Source organism: Phaethon aethereus, assembly GCF_964289735.1.
Source record: "Phaethon aethereus genome assembly, chromosome: 2".
NCBI classification, from domain to species: domain Eukaryota; kingdom Metazoa; phylum Chordata; class Aves; order Phaethontiformes; family Phaethontidae; genus Phaethon; species Phaethon aethereus.
In genome coordinates this window covers 148,766,464-148,789,575 of record NC_138582.1, presented here as the reverse complement: position 1 = coordinate 148,789,575, position 23,112 = coordinate 148,766,464, and the positions used below count along the sequence as shown (strand labels likewise).

Sequence of the window (23,112 nt, the reverse complement as noted above, 5' to 3'; positions counted from 1 at the left end):
CACAGAATGACTATTTACAGTGTTTCATAACACAAGACCTAACAGGAAAGTCAACAAGATTATCAGACAGTGAGGATAAAATAATCAAAGAAAATATTTTTCCTGGTACACTGTCAGATTATGAAATACAGGCTGTTAGAAGCTAAAAATATAAAAGCATTCAAATCAGATCAGGCAAGTTCATCAACCGTCTGGAAAAAGCCACGGGCTCAAAAAGCCCCTGAATTTCTGTTTGCCTGAAAATGAAGGCTATTCCAGGGATTGGAGCCCTGTTTCTTACACCCTTTTCCTCAGCAAGCACTGTAGGAGACCAGGTGGATCGCCGGTCTGGCCTTTACTTACCCTCTCATCTGCCGGGTCACCACTTTCTATGGGTCCTTTTCATGACCCGTCAGTATAATGAAGCTAAGTTTTTGGGGGGAGATGATCCTTCCCCTCTTCTCAGCCCTGGTGAGACTCCTCTGCAGTGCTGTGTCCAGTTCTGGGCTGCCGACGTACTTGAACAAGTGCAGCCAAGGGCCACAAAGACAATGAAGGACTTGGAGCATCTGACGTATGAGTAGAGGCTGAAAGAGATGGGACCCTTCAGCCTGGAGAAGAGAAGGCTCAGGGAGATGTCATCAATTTGTATAAACACCTGATGGAGGGAGCACAGAAGATAGAGCCAGGATGTCCTCAGTGGTGTCCAGTAACAGGACTAGAGGCAATGAGCATGAACTGAAATAAAAGAAATTCTGTTAAAATATAAGAAACAACACCGAAACAGGATTTGGCCAGGATAGAAGCATATCCTACTAATGCAAGAATTTGCCACTTCAGATCCTTCCCAGATCACAGGCCCATATTTTTAGCTTAAAGCAGCAGAGAAAGTGCTTTGTGCTGTTGTTTGGCAGGAGTGGTACAGGCATGCGCTTCTACAGCCGCCCCGCTCGGGGCACTAAGGTCTGATGGGGAAAGTTGGAGGCAGCAAACCTGGCATGCACTCCAGCAAGCATCATCAAAGAAGGACTGTTGGAGCAGAAAGTATGTTTGCAATTGCTATCCCTAATTTGCAAAACAAGCTTTAAAAATATGATCGTATTAGTTTATAGTAAGTGGGAGCCAAGGTATTTTTACAGTATTTAAACACCTAGGGATGGAAACCTGATTTGCATGTGGAGCGCTTCAGCCAGAAAAAACACGCTGTATTACTTACTTTGCCATATATAATAAAGCTGGTTATACAAAAAGGCAGAGCTTTTCTAGCACGTACATTTCTTGGGCATCCATAAAATCTATAGAGTGTTTTACATTGGGAGATCTGGGCTTAAAACCCTGCTCCTAATTTGGAAAAGGCGGATTTGAATCTGGGTCCTTCTCAGCCCTCATACATAGCCTTGGCCAAGCTGACAGATACAGAGACACAAGTCTGAACGTCTGCTAAATTCTTGTACTGGATCTGGCTAGGATGGAGTTAACTATCTTCATTAGCAGCCCCCGTGGTGTCGTGCTTTGATTTGTGGCTGAAACAGTATTGGCGACACATGTTTCGGCTGTTGCTGAACGGTGTTTGCACAGTGTCAAGGCTTTCTCCTTGTTCCCCGCTCTGCCCAAGCAGCCTGGGCGTGGGAAAGACATTGGGAGGGGACACAGCTGGGACAGCTGACCTGAATTGGCCAAAGGGATATTCCATACCATACAACATCGTGCTCAGTCAGCTCCGTCATCAGCAATAAAGACGAAGGTAAAGGAAGAAGAAGGAAGGGTTTTGGCTTCCAAGGTGGCCATTTTTCCAGCTAGGCATCCGTCTGCCTAGGGGGGTGGTGTGTGATTGCCTTTGTTTTTCTTGGGGTTTCCGCTCCCCTCTTTTCTTCACCTATTAAACTGTCTTTATCTCCACCCACAATTTTTCTTACTGGCGTTTTTCCTGTTTTGTCCCCCGTCCCGCCGGGGGTGCCGGGGGTGAGCAAGCGGCTGTGTGGGTGCTTGGCTGCTGGCCAGGTTCAGTCCCACCGCCCTTCTCCATCCTGAACATGTCCTTGCTTGCTGTCTGCCAAGTCTGAGACGTCTTTCTGGACTTCAGAATCGCAGCCAGTAGCAGAGAATAACTGCAGAGCAATTCTTGGAGAAACCTGCACCTCTTCCCTTTGCGGCCATACCACCCCGCACGGGACACTGCAGTCGAGGATCCGCCAGCGAGGAGAAATGCTCCATGCAGGCTGTCTTCCCCTTGCAGTTCAGGTAACCCACCACAGGGAGACAGCTGCAATACGTCTCTGAAAAAGAAACGGGCCGAAAATGTCAGGCTGAGGAGTTTGTATGGAAACTATTACACACCACTGCGCGGCGATTTGGCTGCCGTGGACTTGCCCTTTTCTGAAGCAATGAATTTGGTTGCTGCAGGCTGAAGCCCATAAGCAGCTTTTACCTCTGGCCAGTTTCTGAGCCTGGGGAATGACCTTGGACGGGGTTGCGAGGGGGTCTGTTAGCAAGAGCATTGCTGCCCTTATTGCAGAAGAAGGGAATGGTGGAATGAAGGATGCAGTATTTTGTAGAGAGAGAAGGGTCCTATAGTTAAGGTAGCTCTGCACCATCTTGGAGAACTGGATTTTTATCCCACTTGTCCTCTAGCTTTCCTGGCCAAGGCTGGGAATTTCACTTGAACCGTACTTCGCATTTGTACTCCTGAACGTCTGAGCTTCATTTTGTGGGAACTTGGTCTGAGATCCAGACTGGAAAAGTACCTGGACCTGAAATCAGTAAATGCCTTAAAAGTACCCAGTCCTAACCGACCTCATACCAGACCCCTGAGGTTAGCTTCCACTTCTGAGCTTGACTGCTGCTCTCCATGGCCCCATGTGTGAAACAGGGCTGATGGTAACACCCCACCTCTCGCAGGGGTGTTGTGAAGCACCGTGAACAACAGCAGAAGGTACCCTAGAGGAAATTGAAGATTTGGACTCTTTAGAGCAGATGATAAATAAATTGAGGGAACACACACAGAAGGTCTGAAAATGCTCTCGCAGTCAGTGGTGGTGATTCCTGAAGAGCTGTCGGGTATGTGCACTGACTGAGACAATGTCCATGAACTTGCAGCTGGAATCTGTAGCATTATGCAGGGACCAAACAAAGACTGAAGATGTAATTTTATTTTTGGCACTTTCTAATTCTGCATGCATGACTGCACTCAAGCAAATGGCTCTTACAGCAGTTTATTGTATGTAAATGACTTTAAAATGTTCAGTAATATCCAGGCTTCCCATCCCCTGTGGAAGGATTTGCAATTAAAATCCCCTATACTTAGCTGCCATTAGGGAACCAGTGAGATCCTGTCTCCAGGCACTCAGCTGCTCTCCAAAGGTGGGAATTTATATCCCCCGGGCACTTCCCCTTCCACCAGTTGGCACAAGCCAGCCCCGTCTGGGAGCAGGAGTTCCCCAGCACCAGCTGTAGCCCAGCAGGACATGATCTCCACACAGCATGGGTCCTTGGTGGCTGCCAGCAACAGACAGCATCATGAGAGGGACATCAGCCACCAGTTTCTCCATGCTCTGTGGGTGCCTAACGGTGATTGAGAGTGTACAGGATATATTTTAGTTGACTAATGAGAGAACAGACCGGTCCCAAAGTGCCCAGTAACTCACATGTGGGATTTTGCACCTGCGAATAAGACTCTGAGCGTGAGCCCCATAAGTGCTCTGATCACGGGCAGCGCTGGGCACCCTGACTGGCGTGGCGAGATTTGGCCCAGACCCCATTTGGGAGGTTTCACACCAGGCCAGGGTGAGAGGTTTCCAGTTTTATGGAGGTCTCGGTTCCTTGGGTGCTTTTGTGGCTTTGCATGAGGCACCCAGACACTTGACAGTCTGTGGGGCAGCTTGGTGCCGTGGGGTAGCACCCTGCAGCCTGAGGCTCCGTGATGCCACCACGCTACCACCACTGCTGATGGACAGCTTTCTATCATACTGCTATCAGGCCTCATGTGAAGAGTCCTGAGTCTTTAAACCTCACATGTAAACCAAGCTTTCAGGACCTCAGAGCAGTCTTGCAGCTATTTCCTCCGTGCATTTAAAAAATACAGATGTTCCCACCGAGCACTCTATGCCAGCGGCAGAAGCACCAGGGTCATTTCCAGACATAACAGCTGAAAGAGCTGTCCCAGGGAGGCAAAGAGCGAAGGCAAGAGCCTTTGGCTGGGCCAGAACTGTGAGCACTCTTTGCGAGCCAAAAAAGTATGCTCAACACTGAAATATTAGACAGGCAGAGAGATGGGGAAAAGGGAGGAAAAGGGAGAAAAAGGGGAGGAAAAGGGGAGGGGAGGGGAGGAAAAGGGGAGGGGAGGGGAGGAAAAGGGGAGGAAAAGGGGAGGAAAAGGGGAGGAAAAGGGGAGGAAAAGGGGAGGGGAGGGGAGGAAAAGGGGAGGGGAGGAAAAGGGGAGAGGAGGGGAGGGGAGGGGAGGGGAGGAGAGAGGAGGGGAGGGGAGAGGAGGGGAGGGGAGATCCTTGCTGTATACTAAAGCAGACAAGCTGGATGACAGAAGACATGCATTAGTTACATGTTCCCAGGGGCTTGGACTATGGAGTCTCTGCTTACAGTTACCATATTTTGCAGGAGTATTAAAAACAAAGAGGAGGAAAGGAAAGCAACCTTCTGGCTACACGAAGCAAAAGAAACTAAATATGAGGACTCTTACTTATCTGGAGAATTAATATTAATTACTGTGAGTACAGCTCACACATTTGGAGGTAGTCGCTATGTAAGCCCGGGGGAGCAGCTTCACGGTGCTCGTTGGAGGGTAGGACAAGTGCCCGGCCGCCGGTGGGGGCTGCCCGCTCAGTACGGCTGCCGTCTGTGGTCATTAGGATGTGAAACGCAGTTCTGAGGTCAGCTGCTGGCTCAGCGCTAAGCAGCTTTCAGCGATTATGTACGAGCGTAAGCCTGGAGCGCCTAGATCAAACGCTGAGAAGTTTACACAGTCACCATCCACTCTCCTCTCCGCCGTGAGGGTACTCTCGCGCCCGCACAGAGCGCGGGCTCTGGAGGTTTCCTGCAATCTTCCTATCCCCTTGGCAACTAGGTTTTATTTTTACTTATTTTTATTTATTTTTCTATTTATTCCCAGGATTGAAAGCTCTGCCACATGCTTCTCTGTGCTCTGAGTAACCCCAAAAATAACTCCTTTGCTGCGCTGTCAGTGCTTGATACAGTCACTTCCTTCATCTACCGGGTGAAGCAATCAAAGGCGACAGAAAGCGGCGAGCCAGGCAGCTGGCAGCCGAGGGAGAAGCAACACCTGAAAGTCTATCACGGTGCAGAGAACCTCCAGCAGTCAAGGCGCATCTCAGAAAGCACGCTGTGCTCTGCCCAGAGCCATCAGTGGTCCCCGCCGGAGCTGGCTCTCCCTGCCCACGCGCCGCTGGGTGTCCCGTCCAGGGCTCCCACGCTGCTTCAGCTGCAAGAAATGACATTAAGCATTGGCCCAACCTTTTCAGCACCCAGATCCAGGAAAAGACTTCAGTACTCTGAAATAGGCAGGACATCAGCACCTTATCCAACCCTTGCCCTAAAAGTTGTAGACACCCATGGCTATTAAGCGTTCAAAACTAGCTATTGCACATGCCCGGAGCTGTCACTATCCCAGAAAGCATCTCCCACGCAAGCTTGTTTGTGCTTTTTTTATCATCTGGATGTTGATAGGTAATAGAAAACCTGGTGTCTGTAATCTCCGCAGCATGAAAGCTGGGTTCACTCTTCCACTTTTTGATGAGACTACCTGACTCACCGCACTGTAGACCAGGTTGAATCTGTTCCACTTTGCAGCAAGTGGTGGCTGAGGTTTGGGTCTCCTCAGAGTCACTTCTGGCCCTTTTTACAGGAAGAGTCACCAGAAGTAAATGCAGGACTTTTCTCTCAGGTGAGCACCTAAAGCACAAAGCTGGACAGGCACACATCCCGGCCAAATGGATTTGTATGCTTTGCTGAACATCAGCCCAAGTGCCCTGTAATGGGGAAAAAGAAAAGTCCCTCTGACCTGCCAGGAGGCAGAAGCGGGAGGTTGAAGTCCTCTGTGAAGACTTGCTGGAGAAAAGCAGGGTAGGAGCACCATCACCATGCCTTGTTTGAAAAAATAGGTGCTTTTCTGCTGTGAAGAACAGCTTCAGCACTTGGGAGGTTCAAAGATGTAAACTGCAATCACACATAGGCCCCTGCCTCCAGGTTGCAGGATACCTGGGTGTCTGAGCTGGAGAGGGTTTCACCACAGCCCACCTCTCTCTTTAGCATCCTGGCTGCAGACCAGACAACCAGGATGGAAAAAGCAGGCTCCTGCTGCCCCCTCACTCCAGCTGGGTAGTCATGCACTGGAGCGAAGGGAAGAACCTACCCCTATCGGATGGGGTAACGATAAGTTATCCACAAGAAAAAGTGTTTTTCTTACAGATCAGTTCCCAAGCACTTGTGAGACTGTCTGTAAAACACAGAACTACTACCATTACCTTGAATAAGCACTAAATGCAATTCTTACTTACTGAACAACTCCAGTGTGCGGTTAACTCATTCCACAAAAACTGCACCTGAATGAAACCTTAGAGGAAGCAGGCTTTACAGGAGGAATGACACAGAACAGGGCAGCTACCTTTGTCAGGCAAGAGCTATGCTGAGTGAAGTTTTAACTGTGTTCTAATTGTGGAAGTATCCTGCTCTGCAGAAGAGTTTCCTTTTCAAGTGTTCAAACGACTTCAGCCTTCCACTTCTGCCTCCCAGAAGACTATGGGAGGCCAGATAGGCATTTTCCCCATTCTGCTGCCCTTAAGCAGATGTTCAGCAGAGAACACCAAGCATGGTGGCTCTCCTTTTTTTAAAGGAGTTTAAACACTGGAATCAAGCCACAAGTAAGGCAAGTTACTCTTTCTATGCATTCCCTTTGAATACCTCTCCTAACCCCCATGCCATTTGAAGCCTTTATTTAGCTTCTGTAATACATACAAGCCTTTGGGAACTAGTCTTTCCTGGAAAATGAAGTCAATGCATCAAGTCAGCTGTTAACTTTGCAAAGGTGCTCTTTCAGATAAGGGCTTGCGTGAACTATTTCACAGCTACTTAACCACTACATTTTATAGAGAAAATGTTTAAGGTATTTAGAGCAGTCTTAGCTCATAGTAACTAGGTTAACTAGTATATGGAAGCAAGATTACTTTTTATTAGCTTGAAGTATCATATTTTATTCAAGTGATAAGAAATATCATAATACATTATGCATCTGCCAGTTATAGTCCATTTTAGTTGGTTCCAAAACCTAAGCAGTAAATGAGTAAGTTTATCAAGTTATACTGAAAAAACAGCGTTCCACACAACAGTACTGGAGATGTCAACCATATAGTAATTCCAGCATTATGTTGTTATGGCTTTCCAGAAAGTCATGCAGTTAACAAATTAGAACACATCAGGAGCCATTTTCCAAAGATTTATTGAAGTAGCGACAGGTTGCTCATACTGTGCTGGAAAAAGCAGTTTTATTGAATTCAGATACTTAAAAACAGTATTGCAGCACAAGATATTGCTATGTGTAAACTAGACTCCATTGTAAACTAATCCTTCAGGGAGAGTCAGTTTGCAAGATCTAAGACCTATTTCCTAGCATAATAATCTTGCGCTCATGGAAAAACTGCAGAAAGGCACTTGAAAGCTGTTTCTTCCTTTAAGTCATGGACTTTTTAAACCTTGCTGGTAAGAATTTCTCCTGCATTAATAAGTACGCAACTTCACTTCAGCTTTACTCCAAGTCATCATGATGCTGGGAAGTTTCATTAATAACCTGTTGAAAAACAGAGACACTTGCATTAAGTTTTAGTAGTAAGACTGTTGGGTTTTTAGAGCTAGAACTGGAACATCTAGTACCACAGAAGTATGAACAAATGGGTATCAAGTCTCACTTATAAATGAGAAATTCTAGTTGGTAACTAGTGTGCAGAAGCCATTTAAGCTTTACTGACTTAGTCTGAAAACAGTATCTTGTCCCAAAACAAGTACCTCGGTTTACAGCTACATGTTTGCCTCAACTGATGTGAGAAATCTTTTAGGAACTTGCTAACTCAGCTGAACTTAAATACTCACTACACAGGTAACTGTCAGCCACTTAAGGTTTTGCTGTCAGATGAATTTTGTGATCATTTCCACAGAAGCCTGTTTGCTACATCTGTATGTTCAGCCATGCAGCTTGACAGATGCTGTTCTACTCAATACTTACTACCATATACAGGCTGCACTGACCGCTAGACAAACAGAATATTTTAAGGTAACCAGCTGTGAAAGAAATAAAATCAAAGTTACCACCAACCTGTCCATCTCTAGTTTCGACGGTCTTAATTAGAAGTGTCCTCTTTGAGTGAGTGTCAACCATTGGCTGAGACTCAATGTTGGTTTCTGCAGAAGAAAATGCGTTATTAACCAACAGGCTAGATTAAGTGCCTCCTCAAAGAAATGAGGTGTAACAGATTTTAGTGTCTACTTTCAGAATCCCAATTTAGTATATGAAGAAGTCTCCTGCTCTGAATGATAAGCTAATCTTCTCCATTTTCTCCCTGTTCCCCTTAAAGTACCTTCAGCAGGCATCTAAACCAATCACTCACTACACACCGTGACTTAAAAATATCCATGCCCAGGAACAAAGTAGCTCCTCCGATCCAAGGTTAAGTAGTAATTGCAAATATTTTAGATATACCAAAGGAAAAAAAAAAATTCACATGCAACTGCATTTGTACAAGTTCAAATATGAGAGTAAAAAGAACTATCCAGGAGCCTTTTGTCTATTATAGAACAGCTGTATAAACTGAAGTAGCAGAAATAGCGTACCTCTCAGGTTCAGAGAAGCAAAGGTTGGAATAGGCATATTAATCCTAAAGAAAAAAAAAATTGATAAAGTCAGACATGGGTATAGAATGTCTTCTAGTAATTCCTGTTTAGAAAAGTGTCTGCATGTGATTTTTACCTGCTCTCTTCACCCTCCAGCAGTTTTCTGTAGGTGGCAATCTCAATATCAAGAGCCATCTTTACATTCAGCAGGTCCTGGTACTCACGGAGATGGCGAGCCATTTCTTCCTTCATGTTCTGAATCTCATCCTGCAGACGGCCAATAGTGTCTTGGTAGTTAGCAGCTTCAACAGCAAAATTCTCCTCCATTTCACGCATTTGGCGCTCCAGGGATTCATTCTGGGAGAGAATAATGAAGTCAAACTCTGCTGCAGTGCAGCCATTCCTCCCCACCCCTCAAGACCCTTAAAATTTTTTAAAAATGGAAGTTGAGTTATGCTAGAATTCTTTCTGAAAATGCCCAGGCATGTCACAAATGTCATCTCCTTATCTTCCTCTTGCAAAGTCAAGGTGGGTTATTCTGCTACTTCATCTGACGTGCGCCACATATTCGCTCTACCAAGTGGGAAAGCAATCCCTTACAGTAAGCCCACCACATGCAGTACAAGTCTGCATGCAGGCAGTCCTCAGTGAGGGAATTTGCAGCTGTACTATACACTGTTAAATCCATTTCAAGCCAGCCTTTAAGGCAGTCACGTTCTAGCAACAGCAAGATTTGCACCTACTTTCCACTGCTCCTCCAGCTTTTTTTATAGCTTCACCCGTATCTGACAGACAAGCCATAAGCACTTCCAGAAAGTGTTACATAAACAGTGAATACTATAGCAAGAGAATGAACTCATTGCTTATACCTTATTTAAGACCAGTTCAGTATGTCAGTCTAACCAGTGCACTGTCGTGCATGCAGGCAAATTCAGCTCATAGCATCCTCTTCAAAGAAAAGTACTAATGTGCTGCTGTACCACATGGGAGATCTGCACTCACATCTATATCCACAATTAAACTGCAGTGCAGTGCTTAAAGCTGCAAAAGAAAGAATGCCCCAACAACTACTGTCTGCTACTTACGCTTCCCTTAAGGGCATCAACTTCGCAGGTGAGAGACTGAATCTGTCTGCGGTATTCGTTAGCTTCTTGTTTGGCCTGGCGCAGGGCATCGTTGTTCCTATTAGCAGCTTCGGAGAGATCTGCAAACTGTGGATGTTCCCAATTTGGTTAGTGTAAACACTTCAACAGAAATGGTATAACAGAGGTTTTTTTGGACACAGCATTTGAGGGCAGCTGAAGCCATTGCAAGCCTTAACACCTGAAACAAATATTAGCATTGCTCTTAAAATGCCTTTCTATTTCTAATTGTTAAATTGGAATTCATAGTTAAACCTTTCATATTTGTTTTCCCACCCTGTATGTTTCCCATCTTTTAATAATTTTTTTACCCATTTATTCCCTCCTTTCTCCAGTATTTCATCCAACATCTCCCTCCAGGCACAAGCATAGGAAAGACTCCAAGTATGAACCCATCACTTGAATGCTGTACTTACGGCACAAAATAATGTTTTTGGCTCTACCCTTCCCAGAGAGGAAGTTTAAAGAAGACCTTGTGCCATGACTCTGTTCATGTCCAGTAGACAGACAAAGGGAACACAGAGTGCCACAGCAGAGCTGTTATGTACAGTTAGTTTGAGTGCCTGATGCATCTGAACAGATGTTACTTACTTTGGACTTGTACCACTCTTCAGCTTCCTGAAGATTCTTAGCAGCAACGCTTTCATACTGTTGGCGAACGTCACGCAGGGCAGCAGTAAGATCAGGCTTAGATACATCCATATCAATCTGGATGTGCTGTTCCTGGAGTTGGGCCTGCAGTTCTCGGATTTCCTTAAGAGAGGAGCAGACACTCAGTGTTATTACGTGACAACATACACAGGTGGGGACTCTAGGCCAGGATCAGTGAAGAGCTTACTTGCTTGCTAGACTGCCAGCATCTAATCACAAACCTCATTTTTCAGCTTACCTCATCATGAAGCTTCTTCAAGAAGACAATCTCCTCTTGCAGGGACTCAACTTTGCGCTCAAGATCAAGACGTGCCAGAGAAGCATTGTCAACATCCTGACCAGAGAGAAGAAAGATTAACGATCTTACAAAGCTAATGTAGAGAAGTCTTCTGAACAGCAAGTTCAGAAGCATACAGACTGATGCTACATCTGAGCTTTTTAGCAAGACTGTAAGAAATCAAGAGCTGTGAAAAACCTTTTTTCCGCTTCCTACCCTAACCTCAGAGATGACTCTATGCACCTTTGTTGTAATTTTGGGAACTATACAGCGTATGTAGATTACTTTATCTTTGCCAACGTATTGCAGAGCATGACCAAGAGCACAAAGATCATGGCGGGCATAAATCCTGCCTGAAGATGAAGCAGGTACTTGGGTCAGAAGCCAGCAATAAGCTCTTTTAGCTTGACTACACCAAAAAAGTTAGTCTTGCAATTCACAAACTTCAATTTTTATTCCAATGGGGCTTAAAAGTGCAACCCATGTGCCCACATGCCTATCACCAGGCTTAATATCTTGTTTATTTCTTATGGACTCCTTGGTGATCAACCACAGAGTCCTTTGGGTCCACAGACCACAGCTTGAAAGCATACTTGTAAAGCTAGTGAGGTACGTATAGGAACATTAAGCATTTACTTCTCCAAGCGGTTCAACAGATCTCCCTTGAGAAAAAAAAGGTATGAGCATAAACACAAACCGAGTTAGTCATCATTGCCTACACCCTGACAGTAGCTGGCAAAGACTCCACCTTTTGCTGGACAGAGATAGTCTTAATCAACAGCAAAAATTCATTTAAGGCATAACAGATGATATGCCATGAATGTTACATGGGAGCAGCTTGACTTAGTTCAAAAACATAACTTAAGACTAAACATTGATTGGTAACTTCTTACATTTTGAATATGCAAGACAATTAATTTGCAAAGGGGACAATTGTTCTTTTCATACTAGTTACATACACAGCTGCATGCTTATGTTCACGTGGTATCAACGTATCAGGTTTTCACAGCTTATTCTAAAGCTATTTTGGATTGCCCAAAGCGTAAGCATTCCTAATCAGCAGTTCTCACTACTATGGCACCTTTGAAATAAGGAGTGTTTTCTTTAGACTCCTAAAAAGCCATTCTTTGGATCACTCCTACTCTGGGGTAGTGTTTTTGCTCCAGAAGAATTCTTCTGTTTTCTTTATCCAGCAGAACACCCCTTTGATGTGTTATTCCATTAACTTCCCTATCAATTTCAGTTTTACATACACACTGTTCAGATGCTGGTTCTGTTTTTCAATTCAGAGAAAGGATTACTTAATTCATTTGCTCTCCTCCCCTCAAAAAACGATGACGATCATTCTGGAAGGAAATTGCATGCCTATGACCCAACATGTTTACACAATTAGCCAGACATCTGAAGAGTTTCCAGTGAATTTTACAGAAATGTTCAACCTGAAGACTATAAATTTTTTCAGGACAACTGAACAGCTACAGGCTTTTTAGGAGCTTATAATTAATTGAAAGCATCTTAAATTGAAGACACTTATGTGTCTATGTATGCTATATATTTTACTATATATGTTACCATTAAGTTAGGGAGTGAAGAATCAGTGTAACTGTATTTCCTAGATGTGTGAACAATCACATGAGCTACTTGTAGCCTGAGCAAACGGAACGTAAGGCATACATACATGCAGCTGGACTATGTATAGATTTTATCCTAGGAGATTCTTTAATGCCAGTCACGTAGTTTGCAGGGTCAAGCATCCATGTTTACTTCAGACAAACCTCATGTTAGCCAGGAGCAGACCTGTTAGTCTTGTCACAGGTTCAGGACCTATTCCTTGCTGCCAGCATAGCTGGCAAAGCTGCAGTAAATAACTTTCTCACTAATTATGATGCTTGTTTTGTCCCAAAGGAAAGAAATCACTGAACCTTTAGGTTTATTCTACATACTACGCCCTTCAGCATGAGTCAAATCACATCTTTGCTCAGGAGGAGAATTAAATTAAAATTCAGTACATATGAGTTGAACAGTCTCTAAAGCAGGAAGCTTTTGGAAGTAAAAAGTTTACGTTCAAACATTTGTTCACTTTCTTTTAAAACACTGTAGTATACAACTGCTCCATCAAGTAAAAAGTAAATTTGATGCTACATCAGAACAGTAAAGTACCTGCCAAAGTGTTCTGAATCCATGCACACAACTTTGCAGTGCAAGAATACAATGGTTTAATAAAAAGCTGTGCATTTTTTCACAACGAAACACACGACAGGATGTTTCAGCTTCACTATGCATTTAATTTCACTTTCAGGAGAATAATACTTATACTGAAACAGATTTAGTTTTCAAAACCTGCATGCTAAGCCTACCCTTTCACGGTAAGGAAAAATTAGCTATTACTGATATTCAAATCAAACACACTAGTATGCACCACTTATGTCATGAGTGGATTTAGTGTAGTGTTTCCGCAGACAATGATTTGCAATCCTGAAACATAAGCTACACCTTAAGAGGTTAAATGGATGCAGTTCTGACTGTACTGCACACACAGACCTGCTCGAGGCTGTGCTCCTGAACGGCTCCTTTCCACAGTGCAGGGGAGAACTGGATAATGAATGTGGGATATGCATAAAGCCAAGTTCACTTAAAAGCCTAGCGCATTCATGACGTTTGATTTGAAAGAGGTAGACATGCCTTGAAGTGCACCAATTAAGTATGAAAGATCATTTAAGCCAGCCTTAAGTCAAAGGGTCCTTCAACTGAATCCAGCAATGAATCAGAATAGATCAGGTTCTCCAAAACTTAAGTTAAATGCTTCTGCATGGAACTTCACACTACTTTAAATTGGCTTAGCACTCAAAAAAAACCAGAAGTTGAAGTTAAAGCAGTATCTCGACCTGTTCTCTTTCAAACTTCTGTACCCAGAAGGCCAGCAGAGACTCTGAATTCCCAGACTCTAGTAGGTGTCTCAGTTTCTATACATTATCTCATGAAGACACCTACTCTCCTTCAGGGACTATAAATATACCATAGTCAAAAGTCTTGCCTAGGGAAATGCTGACTATCAAATTATGATTTCCTTAACGGTGACATCTACTAATGTCTATGAAGAGCTTTGGGACAAAGTCAGCCTGTGCCCAGCTGTCTGGAGATAAAGGCAGTCACTTCCAGCCAGGAGGAATGCTAGCAATGCCGTTTCACACCAGCAGTTTTAGGGAAGAGACCTTGTTTTGAGAAGGCACATTCCTACCTATCTCTTAGTCCAAACAAGGCTTAATCCAAGTTGAAAGCTGGTTTTGCACAAATAAAAAACTGATCTTAACGCTTTTTGAACACTGTTTGCACAGTTGGTCCTGGCTGTCATGTAGGTTTTAGGTTATCTGGATAACATCCTTAGCATCCTACAGAGACTGAACTCTAACACAACTTGTTTCCTAATGTTAACATCTTCATTTACAGAGGATTAAATTCGATGTTCTTAACAGAGATCCAAAGGAGGCAGACTTGACTGCTGCGACCTCACCCCTAGGAACAAATGGTCTGCTCAGCAGCCAACACCCATATGAAACATTTTAGATTTGCGACTGTTGTCCAGTAATGCACTGACCAAAGTGATTCACTGAAAAGGAGCTCTGTTTTGTATAAAAACTGGACGATATACGTGACAGGCACTTTTTGCTAGAAATATGCCCTCAACATTACACATTTAGTAAGAATGCAGCCCACCGCACCCTCCTCTCCAACACAAAGGGATCTATTATTTCAATCTGCTGCCACCACGCTTGCCACAATGCCTGTATCTGCATTCCACGGTGAATCCCATAGAAACCATTAATACCCTTCAGCCAAGCGAGCAGATGGCCCCCTTTCACTTTTATTGGATCGGAAAGCGATTCCACGCCGGAGCGCTTTTTGTAAACCAGGCTAGACTTGGATAAAGCAAGACAATAGTTCCCCCCGCCCCTCCCTTCAGAGCGCAGCATCCCCCTAAAGAAAACAAGGGGGCTGGCGTGAGAACTGATGGAATTCCTTTGTGCGAGGAAAGCAAACGCCTGCAGCCACGTCCTCCCGCCCCAGGCTCTCCTCCCCTCCAGCTCCCTCCCTCCGGACCCCGCAAACCTGTCTGAAGGACTGCAGGGTGTTCTCGGCCTCCTCCCGCTGCAGCATCTCCTCTTGCAACCTGGAAGGGGCGAGACAGCCTTGACGAGGGAGCCGGAGGTCCCCCCAAACCGGCCCCGCAAGCCTTCCCCTCCCGCCGCCCCCACTCCAGCCCGCGGTGCTCGGGGGCTGCCTCCGCGCCCGCGGCCCGGGCCCGCCCTCCCCTCCCCTCGCACACTCACTTCTCCCTCAGCCGCATGATGTCGTCGGCGAGGTTGTCCCGCTCCACTTCCACTCGTGCCTTGTCGTTGGTGAGCTGGTCCACCTGCCGGCGCAGCTCCCGCATCTCCTCCTCGTAGAGGTCGCCCAGGCGGGACGTGCCCTTGCCCTTGAGCTGCTCCAGCTCGGCCAGCAGAATCTTGTTCTGCTGCTCCAGGAAGCGCACCTTGTCGATGTAGTTGGCGAAGCGGTCGTTGAGCTCCTGCAGCTCCACCTTCTCGTTGGTGCGGTTCGCCTTGAACTCCGTGTTGATGGCATCGGCCAGGGAGAAGTCCACCGAGTCGTGGAGCCGCATGGGCGGCATGCTGCTCCGCAGCCGCACCGACGTCGTCTTGGTGGCGTACACGCCGCCGGGCGAGGCGGACACGTACCGGGCGGTGCTGGGCCGCAGGGCGCTGCCCAGCGAGTAGCGGCTGCTGGAGGTGATGTAGCGGGTGCCGGTGCTGGGGCGGCTGCCGCCGCCGAACATGCGGCGGTACGAGGAGTTCTTGGTGCTGATGCTCATGGCGGCGGCGCGGGCTTTGTAATCCGCGAGCGGAGCGGGACTGCTGGGGAGCGCGGCGGGCGAAGAAGGGCGGCGGCCCCGGCCCGGGGCCCTTCTTATGGGGCGCCACCGCCCGCCGCCGGGCCCGCCCCGCCGCCGCCCGCCCCGCCCCAATCGCTGCCCGTCGCCAATCGCCGCCCCGCCCGCCGCCCGCCGCTGATCGCCGCCCCGCCCACCACCGCGCCTCGCCCCAGGAGGGGCTGCCGGCCGCCGCGGCGGACACAAAGGCGAGCGGGGCGGTGGGGCGGTGGGGCAGCCCCCCCCGCCCTTCCCGTTCGGCCCGGCCCGGGGGCAGGGCAGGGCAAGGCAGCCACTGAGGCGGGGCGCGGCGCGGCGCGGGGGGAACCCCGGCGGGGAGGACAGCAGCGAGCGAGCGGGCGCTGAGCTCCCCCTTGCCTCTCGGCATCCCTCCGAGGGTTAGCGCGGAGATCGCCAGGGAGGGCTGGCAGGTTTACTGTTAACGCCACAGGACAGGCAAAACCACTCCAAATAACCCAGGATGCAAACATTAAAAAAACCTCCGTAGGCATGATGTGCGTGTGTGTGTAAATGTACCTACACACCTTTTTGAGAACCTGTTTCTTTTCTTTCTTAGCTCTCTGAAACAGAGCAACATCAGGGAAGCGTGATGCTAACCGTTCACAGAGGGCTACCAAACGTCCAAAATAAAGAGGCAGCAAAATAATCTGTGTCTTCTTTAGCTGCCTCTGATGAGGGCAATCTCAGCTCCTACCTCTGTGCTGAAGACATAACATTTACAGGCTAAATGTGTTTTCCCTGTAGCTGGGTGAGCATTTACACAGGTAAGGCTTAATCCTGACATTATTCTAACAACATTTCCAGCAGTAACTATTTTCTTAGTGTGGACGGTACGTTATTGAAATAGCTGCAATCAGGATCTTGGTCCTGGGCACAATCCTTCAAATAACCAGGAGAGTGGCAGGCTTGATTTTAATGAAGGTTTGTTTCTGCACTGTTGTGCCTAACAAACTTCTGCTATTAATTTCAGTAGGCACAAGATCAGAGTCTTAGGAAAGTACCTGGTAAAATTATAATTATTCATTAGATATGATCCACAAATATCCTTTGTATGTAGCTTCAAGGGCCAGAGAAAAATCCCAGTGTTTCAAGACCAATTTTACTATCAAAATGGGGCTACCAGCAGTAGAGATGAATGATGTCAGTAGGTAGTACAGGGCAATAGCGATGGCATAAAATTTGACAGAGAAAAACATAGACTGAGTAGCAACAGATTGTTTTCGATATGAATGCTGAAGTCATTTAAGGGAGATGTATCATTTAGACAATTTAAAACTTCAGTGGCCAAAGCACGAAGCATATTCTGTAATCCTGCACTGGCATGTCAGGTAAGGGACATCTTTCTCCTCTTTGCTGTGGGAAGTGACCACTACAATGTAGTGGTATTATCTGTAATGTATTATTTCAGCACTTCTGGGATGCAAAACTACCATTGATTTGTAATTCTTTTTAACTTGCCGTCCTGCAGAAGCAAATGTCTTCACTGGAAATTCTGACAAACCTCAACACAAACGGCAGGCAGAGAGGAAGGTAATCTTCACACCTCAATTCACAGGAAAGTCAGCTATTGTACTTCAGGTATTATACCTTCTGAGGAAGAACTGGAGCCCATATATTTTATTAAGGGTTTGTTTTTTTTTTTCTCATAAAGGAAACTGTGCTTTATTTTCATTCTGATGGCAACCAGAAGTGAAGGAATGCAGTTTCTATCTAAATGTAGGTCCTTGCGGTTTTAATTTCCTTTATTCACTGGAGCTTAGTCAAGCAAATGAGGCTGACAAGGTTGAGCTACTGAAGCGCTCGCAGCGTCACTCCGGGGCTACAGCTTGTTTCATTCACCCACTGACTATGAGGCAGAGGTCACACAGCATTCCCGAGGCTATGGGTACCCGCAGCCCAGCCTGGACGCTGTTGTGCTGTCCAGCCCTCTGACAGCTCTTTATTTAAGCCATCAAGTTTGAGCTGTAAGCCTTTGTGAGCCCTGGCACAAAAGTACATGCTCCTACGAGCAGGCAAAAAAAATAAACAGGCACATAAAACAACAGCCTTGCAGATTAAAGACGCTTTACTCAGAACTACTGATAGTTTTAGCAGATTGTTGGGTTTTTTAAGGTGCGCTGTGCCCAATCTGTTTTTCCTAACAGAGCACAATCTATTTATACTCCACAAGACCTTTAGTGGCATATACATGCAACAGTCACCCTTCATTCAGAAACTGCTTTGCCCCTAAAATCCAATGAGGTATTTTCTTTAGTCAACAAATATGACCCCCTCCACCACCAGTGTAATTTTCATATGTTTATGTCACCACTGCCATATGTACTCTTGGCCACCTGCCTTGTTGCTGTTTCTCACTATGAAATACTCCTAGAAATGTATGGATATTGTCAGTTGTTGGGACAATAAACCTTTAAGTGCCTTTGCTGGTTGGGACTTACATGCATAAATGGAGAAAGCTCTAAGTTTCTTACAAGGCTGTAATATATTTAACGCACATTTGCATCTGAAACCCCAAAGAGGAAGAAGAACAGGTCCCTTGAAATGCAAAAAGATCTTCACAGTACTTGTCAGGAAAGACTCTATCTCAGTATAGCCATAAAAATCATGGAGAGCGTGCTGCTTTGAATTGAAATGAAACCACAGTAATCGGCCTAATTTTAAGGAAAGTGCTATGGGACTCTGGGAGACCATGGCTGGTCGGGATCTTGACCACTTGTCACATGAAGGACAGACAGCTAATAGCATCACTAAACACCGCGGTGGGGATTATTCATAAACTGGTCTATTAGTTGTCATCTGTGCTGTTTATTGCGATGCCTTCATTTGCAATTCCAGCTGCCTTGTTACTAACCTCTGCAGAGGTAGATGAGAGGTAAATCAGTGGCACTCTTAAAAAAGAAATTCGGTATTTTTATCATGAGCCTTTAGGTTTACACTGTAAAATTTATTTTGGCATTTTTTTGCTTTTTGCCAGAGAATTGATGTATTGGTTCACTGCCAAGAATGAAATACAAAATCAAGCCCTAGAAGTGTAGCAAAAAATATTGGATTGTTGTGTAACTTTCATTAACAGGGAAAACGGGTGTGCGTAGGGAGAGTGTACAGATGCCTTGAACAGCTTTATACTGAAAATCTGTTGCACTAGCAATGAAAAAGTCCTCCTAACAGTCAGAATTTCTCTGATTTTCTTGCACAAATATCTGTTGGTCTGAAAACATCACTGAAAAGACTGGCATTCACAGTTTTTTGATTTGCCATTTCATTTAAACAGCAAGAAACTAGAGAAATTTAGTCCAAATATCGAATGTGCTTCCCTGTTATTATAGACCTTCACTAAACAGAAGTGAATGCTTTCATTAATCAGATCTATGCACATTTAGTAAAATTTCTGCTTCCAGGAGGTATAAAATAACACATAAATATTAAATATCCAGGAAAAACATCCCGCTATGCAAATGCAATCACTTTTGTTGTCAGTACCATACAGCAGCCTTAAGCCCTGGCATGCATGGGGCCGTAGAGGCATTCCTTCACACTTCCCCTGCTCCAATGAATACTGAACAAACTCCAGGCAAAAGGGACCCGCTTTAACAGGAGGATGTGAAAGACTCTTAATGTTCTACAGCAAACTGAATAGGGACTCTCCGTAATGCTCAGCCACAGCAAGTGCTGTGGCCTACTGCTTGAGCGACTGCTGCAAGTTTAGTCCAAAAGAGCACTTCCTCCTTCAGCCATGGTCTGAAAAGACAGACTGCTATGGTTTTGAAAACATAAAGGTTCCTCTTTCAATTAAAAAAACGGATTATGGCTGTAAATCTTCTTCTGGGGCTGGTCTCTCCCATTAGCTGGGAGATAAGTGTAAGGAGGAGCCCCCAGGAAAGGCTGGTGCATCCAGGGAAGAGCTGATTTTTCTAAACCCAGAGAATATGTCTCCCTGCACGCTGCCTGGGAGAAGCTGGCTTGGGTTTTTCAACATCACTGGGCTGCAGAGCACCTAAATATGCAGGCATTGAAGTCTTCCCTTGTGAGTAACTTCCTTGACTAATTACGGACTTAAGAAAGAAATTGGCCAATTCTTTTACGAAATTTATTTTTAAAATGATGTTGCCTATGGTGGTTGCCATTGTTGCAAAGTATATCAAACTGGTGTGACTAGCTGCTGGTTTTTTTTTTCAAGGAAATTACTAGGTTCTATACTCAGAACTAACCAGGTCTCTCTGCAACACTGTATTTTATTGTAAAATGAACTATATGAAACTGGCAGGGTTTTCATCACTAGGGAAGTGTTTTGAACGTGACTTATGCCACCCAATTGCATGACTTACATTTCCAAAAATTATTTTCGTGCACAAGGTTCCCCTCTACTACAGTTTCTAGTTGCCAGAATAGGATGTTTTCTGTATCGAAACAGGGCTTTTCTATACCAAATCATGTACTCATTTTCAAAGCCAGTCCACCCTTCTGCCCTGAGTCTCATGGTTGTCTCCGAACACCATGCACAGTTCTAGCAACACAGAGATGAGAAAGAGAAATGTTTCAGCTCTGTCATAGGTATAGCAATTTATTTAATCCATCCCTTAAACAAACAAAAAAAAGATGACAACCTGTATAATCCATCTGTCTCACTTCACTTAATAGCAATAGCATTGATTGCTGAGTCAGCAATACATTTAGCAATGACTGGGGCATAAAGGGCAAGGTTTTCCAAACTGACAAGAGGTTTGGCATGGTTTGAGGCTCGATGCTTAACCTGAAACTCTTTAAGCAGAACAGATTTCCAGAATACACCAAGTCCCTCAGTCTTGATTTGGGTGCCTAAAAATAGATAATTTGAAATTTTAGCTATCTGCTCTCCTTGTTTCATAAAGTTTGTATTTTGCCAAAGACAAATCAAGCAAAACTCTCACTTGGAGGGCAGAAGACCAGGAGAGGTGCATGAGGATTTAAAATGTAAATGAGTGGTGATACTGTTAATTTGATCCAATTAACTTTTTTAGGCTTAAAAAATCCTGCCTCCTTAGAGAAACTGGGTTTTCTAGAAGAGGTTTATTGGGGTAGGAATAAGAAGATGAGTATTTGGGTGGCCATGTAGATGCATGTACAGAAGAAAACGTAGCACACGATGGAGAAATGATGGCAACAAACAGGGTGACAAAAGTGGTAGACTGAGGAAGACATCAGAGTAAATGAACATGGTATAATCAGCGGCCACATCGTCAAATTTTGAGAGGGAGGGAGAGGTACCAAATTCAGCAGCAGAAAGATGTAAATACTGGAATCACACTGGGTGGAAAAATAAGGAATGTGATGATGAATGCTGCACTCTGGTTAAGCTACAGAGTAGTGAGATAGGGAAAATACAGGCAAGACAAGATGTAGGACATAAAGTGTTTTTTAGCTGAAAGGGATTATTCCTAAATTAAAAAAAAGGAATGGGGAGAAATTCTTTCAGCACTGTTGACTTCTCACTCTCATACTTAATGGTGGAACTTGTTCATGTAGACCTACTTTTAACTGTGCATTTTATGCTGAGTGGGTCTCACAAATGGAAATTGCAAATATTTGCATGAAGATGATTTTTCTGGAATACCTTATTTTCTTTCAGTATCAATGCAAACAATTTTAAAGTGCATTTTGATGACAATATATATATCCCTTTCCAAGGAGCTATTCATGGATCATGATAATCACTTCATAAAGATTCATGAAGAACTTTTAACTTAAATATCAGATAAAGGATTTTAATTTAGAGTCAGTTTAAGCTTTCAGTAGGATATTTGTAAAATGTTGTATAATGTGTGGGGCTTGTATAATGTGCTATCTTGACCTTGCTATCAAGAACAGTGCTAGGTTGCTATCCCTGCAACCTAGCAGGGATAAGCTGTTGGCACAGGTAGAAGTCAACAGTGTGGATGAACACCTATTCATCACATTACAATGGGAAGCCATAAATATTAATCTGTCTGGGATAGCTGTTTTAAATTTTGAGATTGCAAACCTTTTCAAAGATGAGTCATTAATCCATCCATTCTTTCTTTTAGAAAAAGCTAAAAGAAGTGATTCTAGTATGCCTTTAATGAGCCTTGTCAGTTAGACATTTACTACTTCTTTTTGGCCAAGCTTTTTCAAAGAAAACTGTTTAAAGAACTCTCTAGCCAAAAAACAATTAAATCTGAGGAGTGATTTCATTCTTCTCTCTCCCCCAGTTCCATCACTTACACAAAGCATAAATAGCATAATGTTTTCTTGCCATGATATACCAGGAAATGATGATGTTCTTTCTGAGGAAGAGGCAGGACACAGCAATGGAATCATTAATTGCATGCAGCAATTGTTCCATTCTTCCTTTGAAATGCCCAGGACAAGCAGAACAGCTCCTTGAGGGCCAAGTTTTTAGTGGATTCCTTAGTCCAAGTTCCTGTGCCAAATCCTTGGTTCCAATGAGACTCATAAACTAAGCGTACATTGTGTTAGCCGTTCTGGGATTAGTTGGCTCCTTACGAAGGGAAGAGGAGGTGGTGCACACACCCCAAAGCTGAGAAGACTGAAGACGAGGTGTTTTTACATGCCAGCTCTATGCCTAATTTTCAAGCATAAATATACTCTGTCCAGTTGGGATTGAGGAGGGAAGATGATCCAGATTTAAGTTGATAGTATGCATAAAATATTGTGGGCTACAGGGAATGGAGTGGAAAATTTATTAAATATGATTGAGGAGGGAAGATGATCCAGATTTAAGCTGATAGTATGCATAAAATATTGTGGGCTACAGGGAATGGAGTGGAAAATTTATTAAATATGTGTAGAGCAGATGGTACATATGGCTGGAGAAGGAAGAGAGCAAATATCTGGAAGAGTGCAGGAGTCCATATTTTGCCAGGTGGAAAGGTGTCCTGCTTCCCATCACAAAGATCAATTTACTATCTACCTGAAATTTTCCTTTTGAATTTGGTCTTGCATACAGTCATTGAGTGGCAGAGAGCTTGTGTAGGATGACAGGAGGAAGGACCTAGCAACTATTTAGAAGCTTTGTAGATGCTTTAGTTTTGCTGACTCTTAGACTTTTGCCAATGTTTGTGGATGTTTATTTGCCATGGATCGGGCATTTCTCATAAACCCCATGACACGGAAGTTACCAAGACTACCATGTAAGTCTGAAGCACACCAGGATGAGACAACATGCAGGTCAGATGTCATGACCTTTCAAAGACTGAGGAATGGTTTACCTTGAATATGGTAATAATGACACTGTCTTGCAGTTGTCT

At 44.7% G+C, this 23,112-nt stretch overlaps 1 protein-coding gene across 1 annotated transcript; it reads right to left on the bottom strand.

The window, feature by feature from the left end:
* Window positions 1-7,426: 7,426 nt before the first annotated feature.
* On the bottom strand, window positions 7,427-15,769 carry VIM (vimentin; the record flags this gene model as incomplete). Its single annotated transcript, XM_081996402.1, has 9 exons — window positions 7,427-7,792; window positions 8,315-8,400; window positions 8,830-8,873; window positions 8,966-9,186; window positions 9,915-10,040; window positions 10,563-10,724; window positions 10,861-10,956; window positions 15,007-15,067; window positions 15,228-15,769. 9 exons carry the CDS (start codon window positions 15,767-15,769, stop codon window positions 7,751-7,753), a joined length of 1,380 nt encoding a protein of 459 aa, XP_081852528.1. The 3' UTR covers window positions 7,427-7,750.
* Window positions 15,770-23,112: the final 7,343 nt, after the last annotated feature.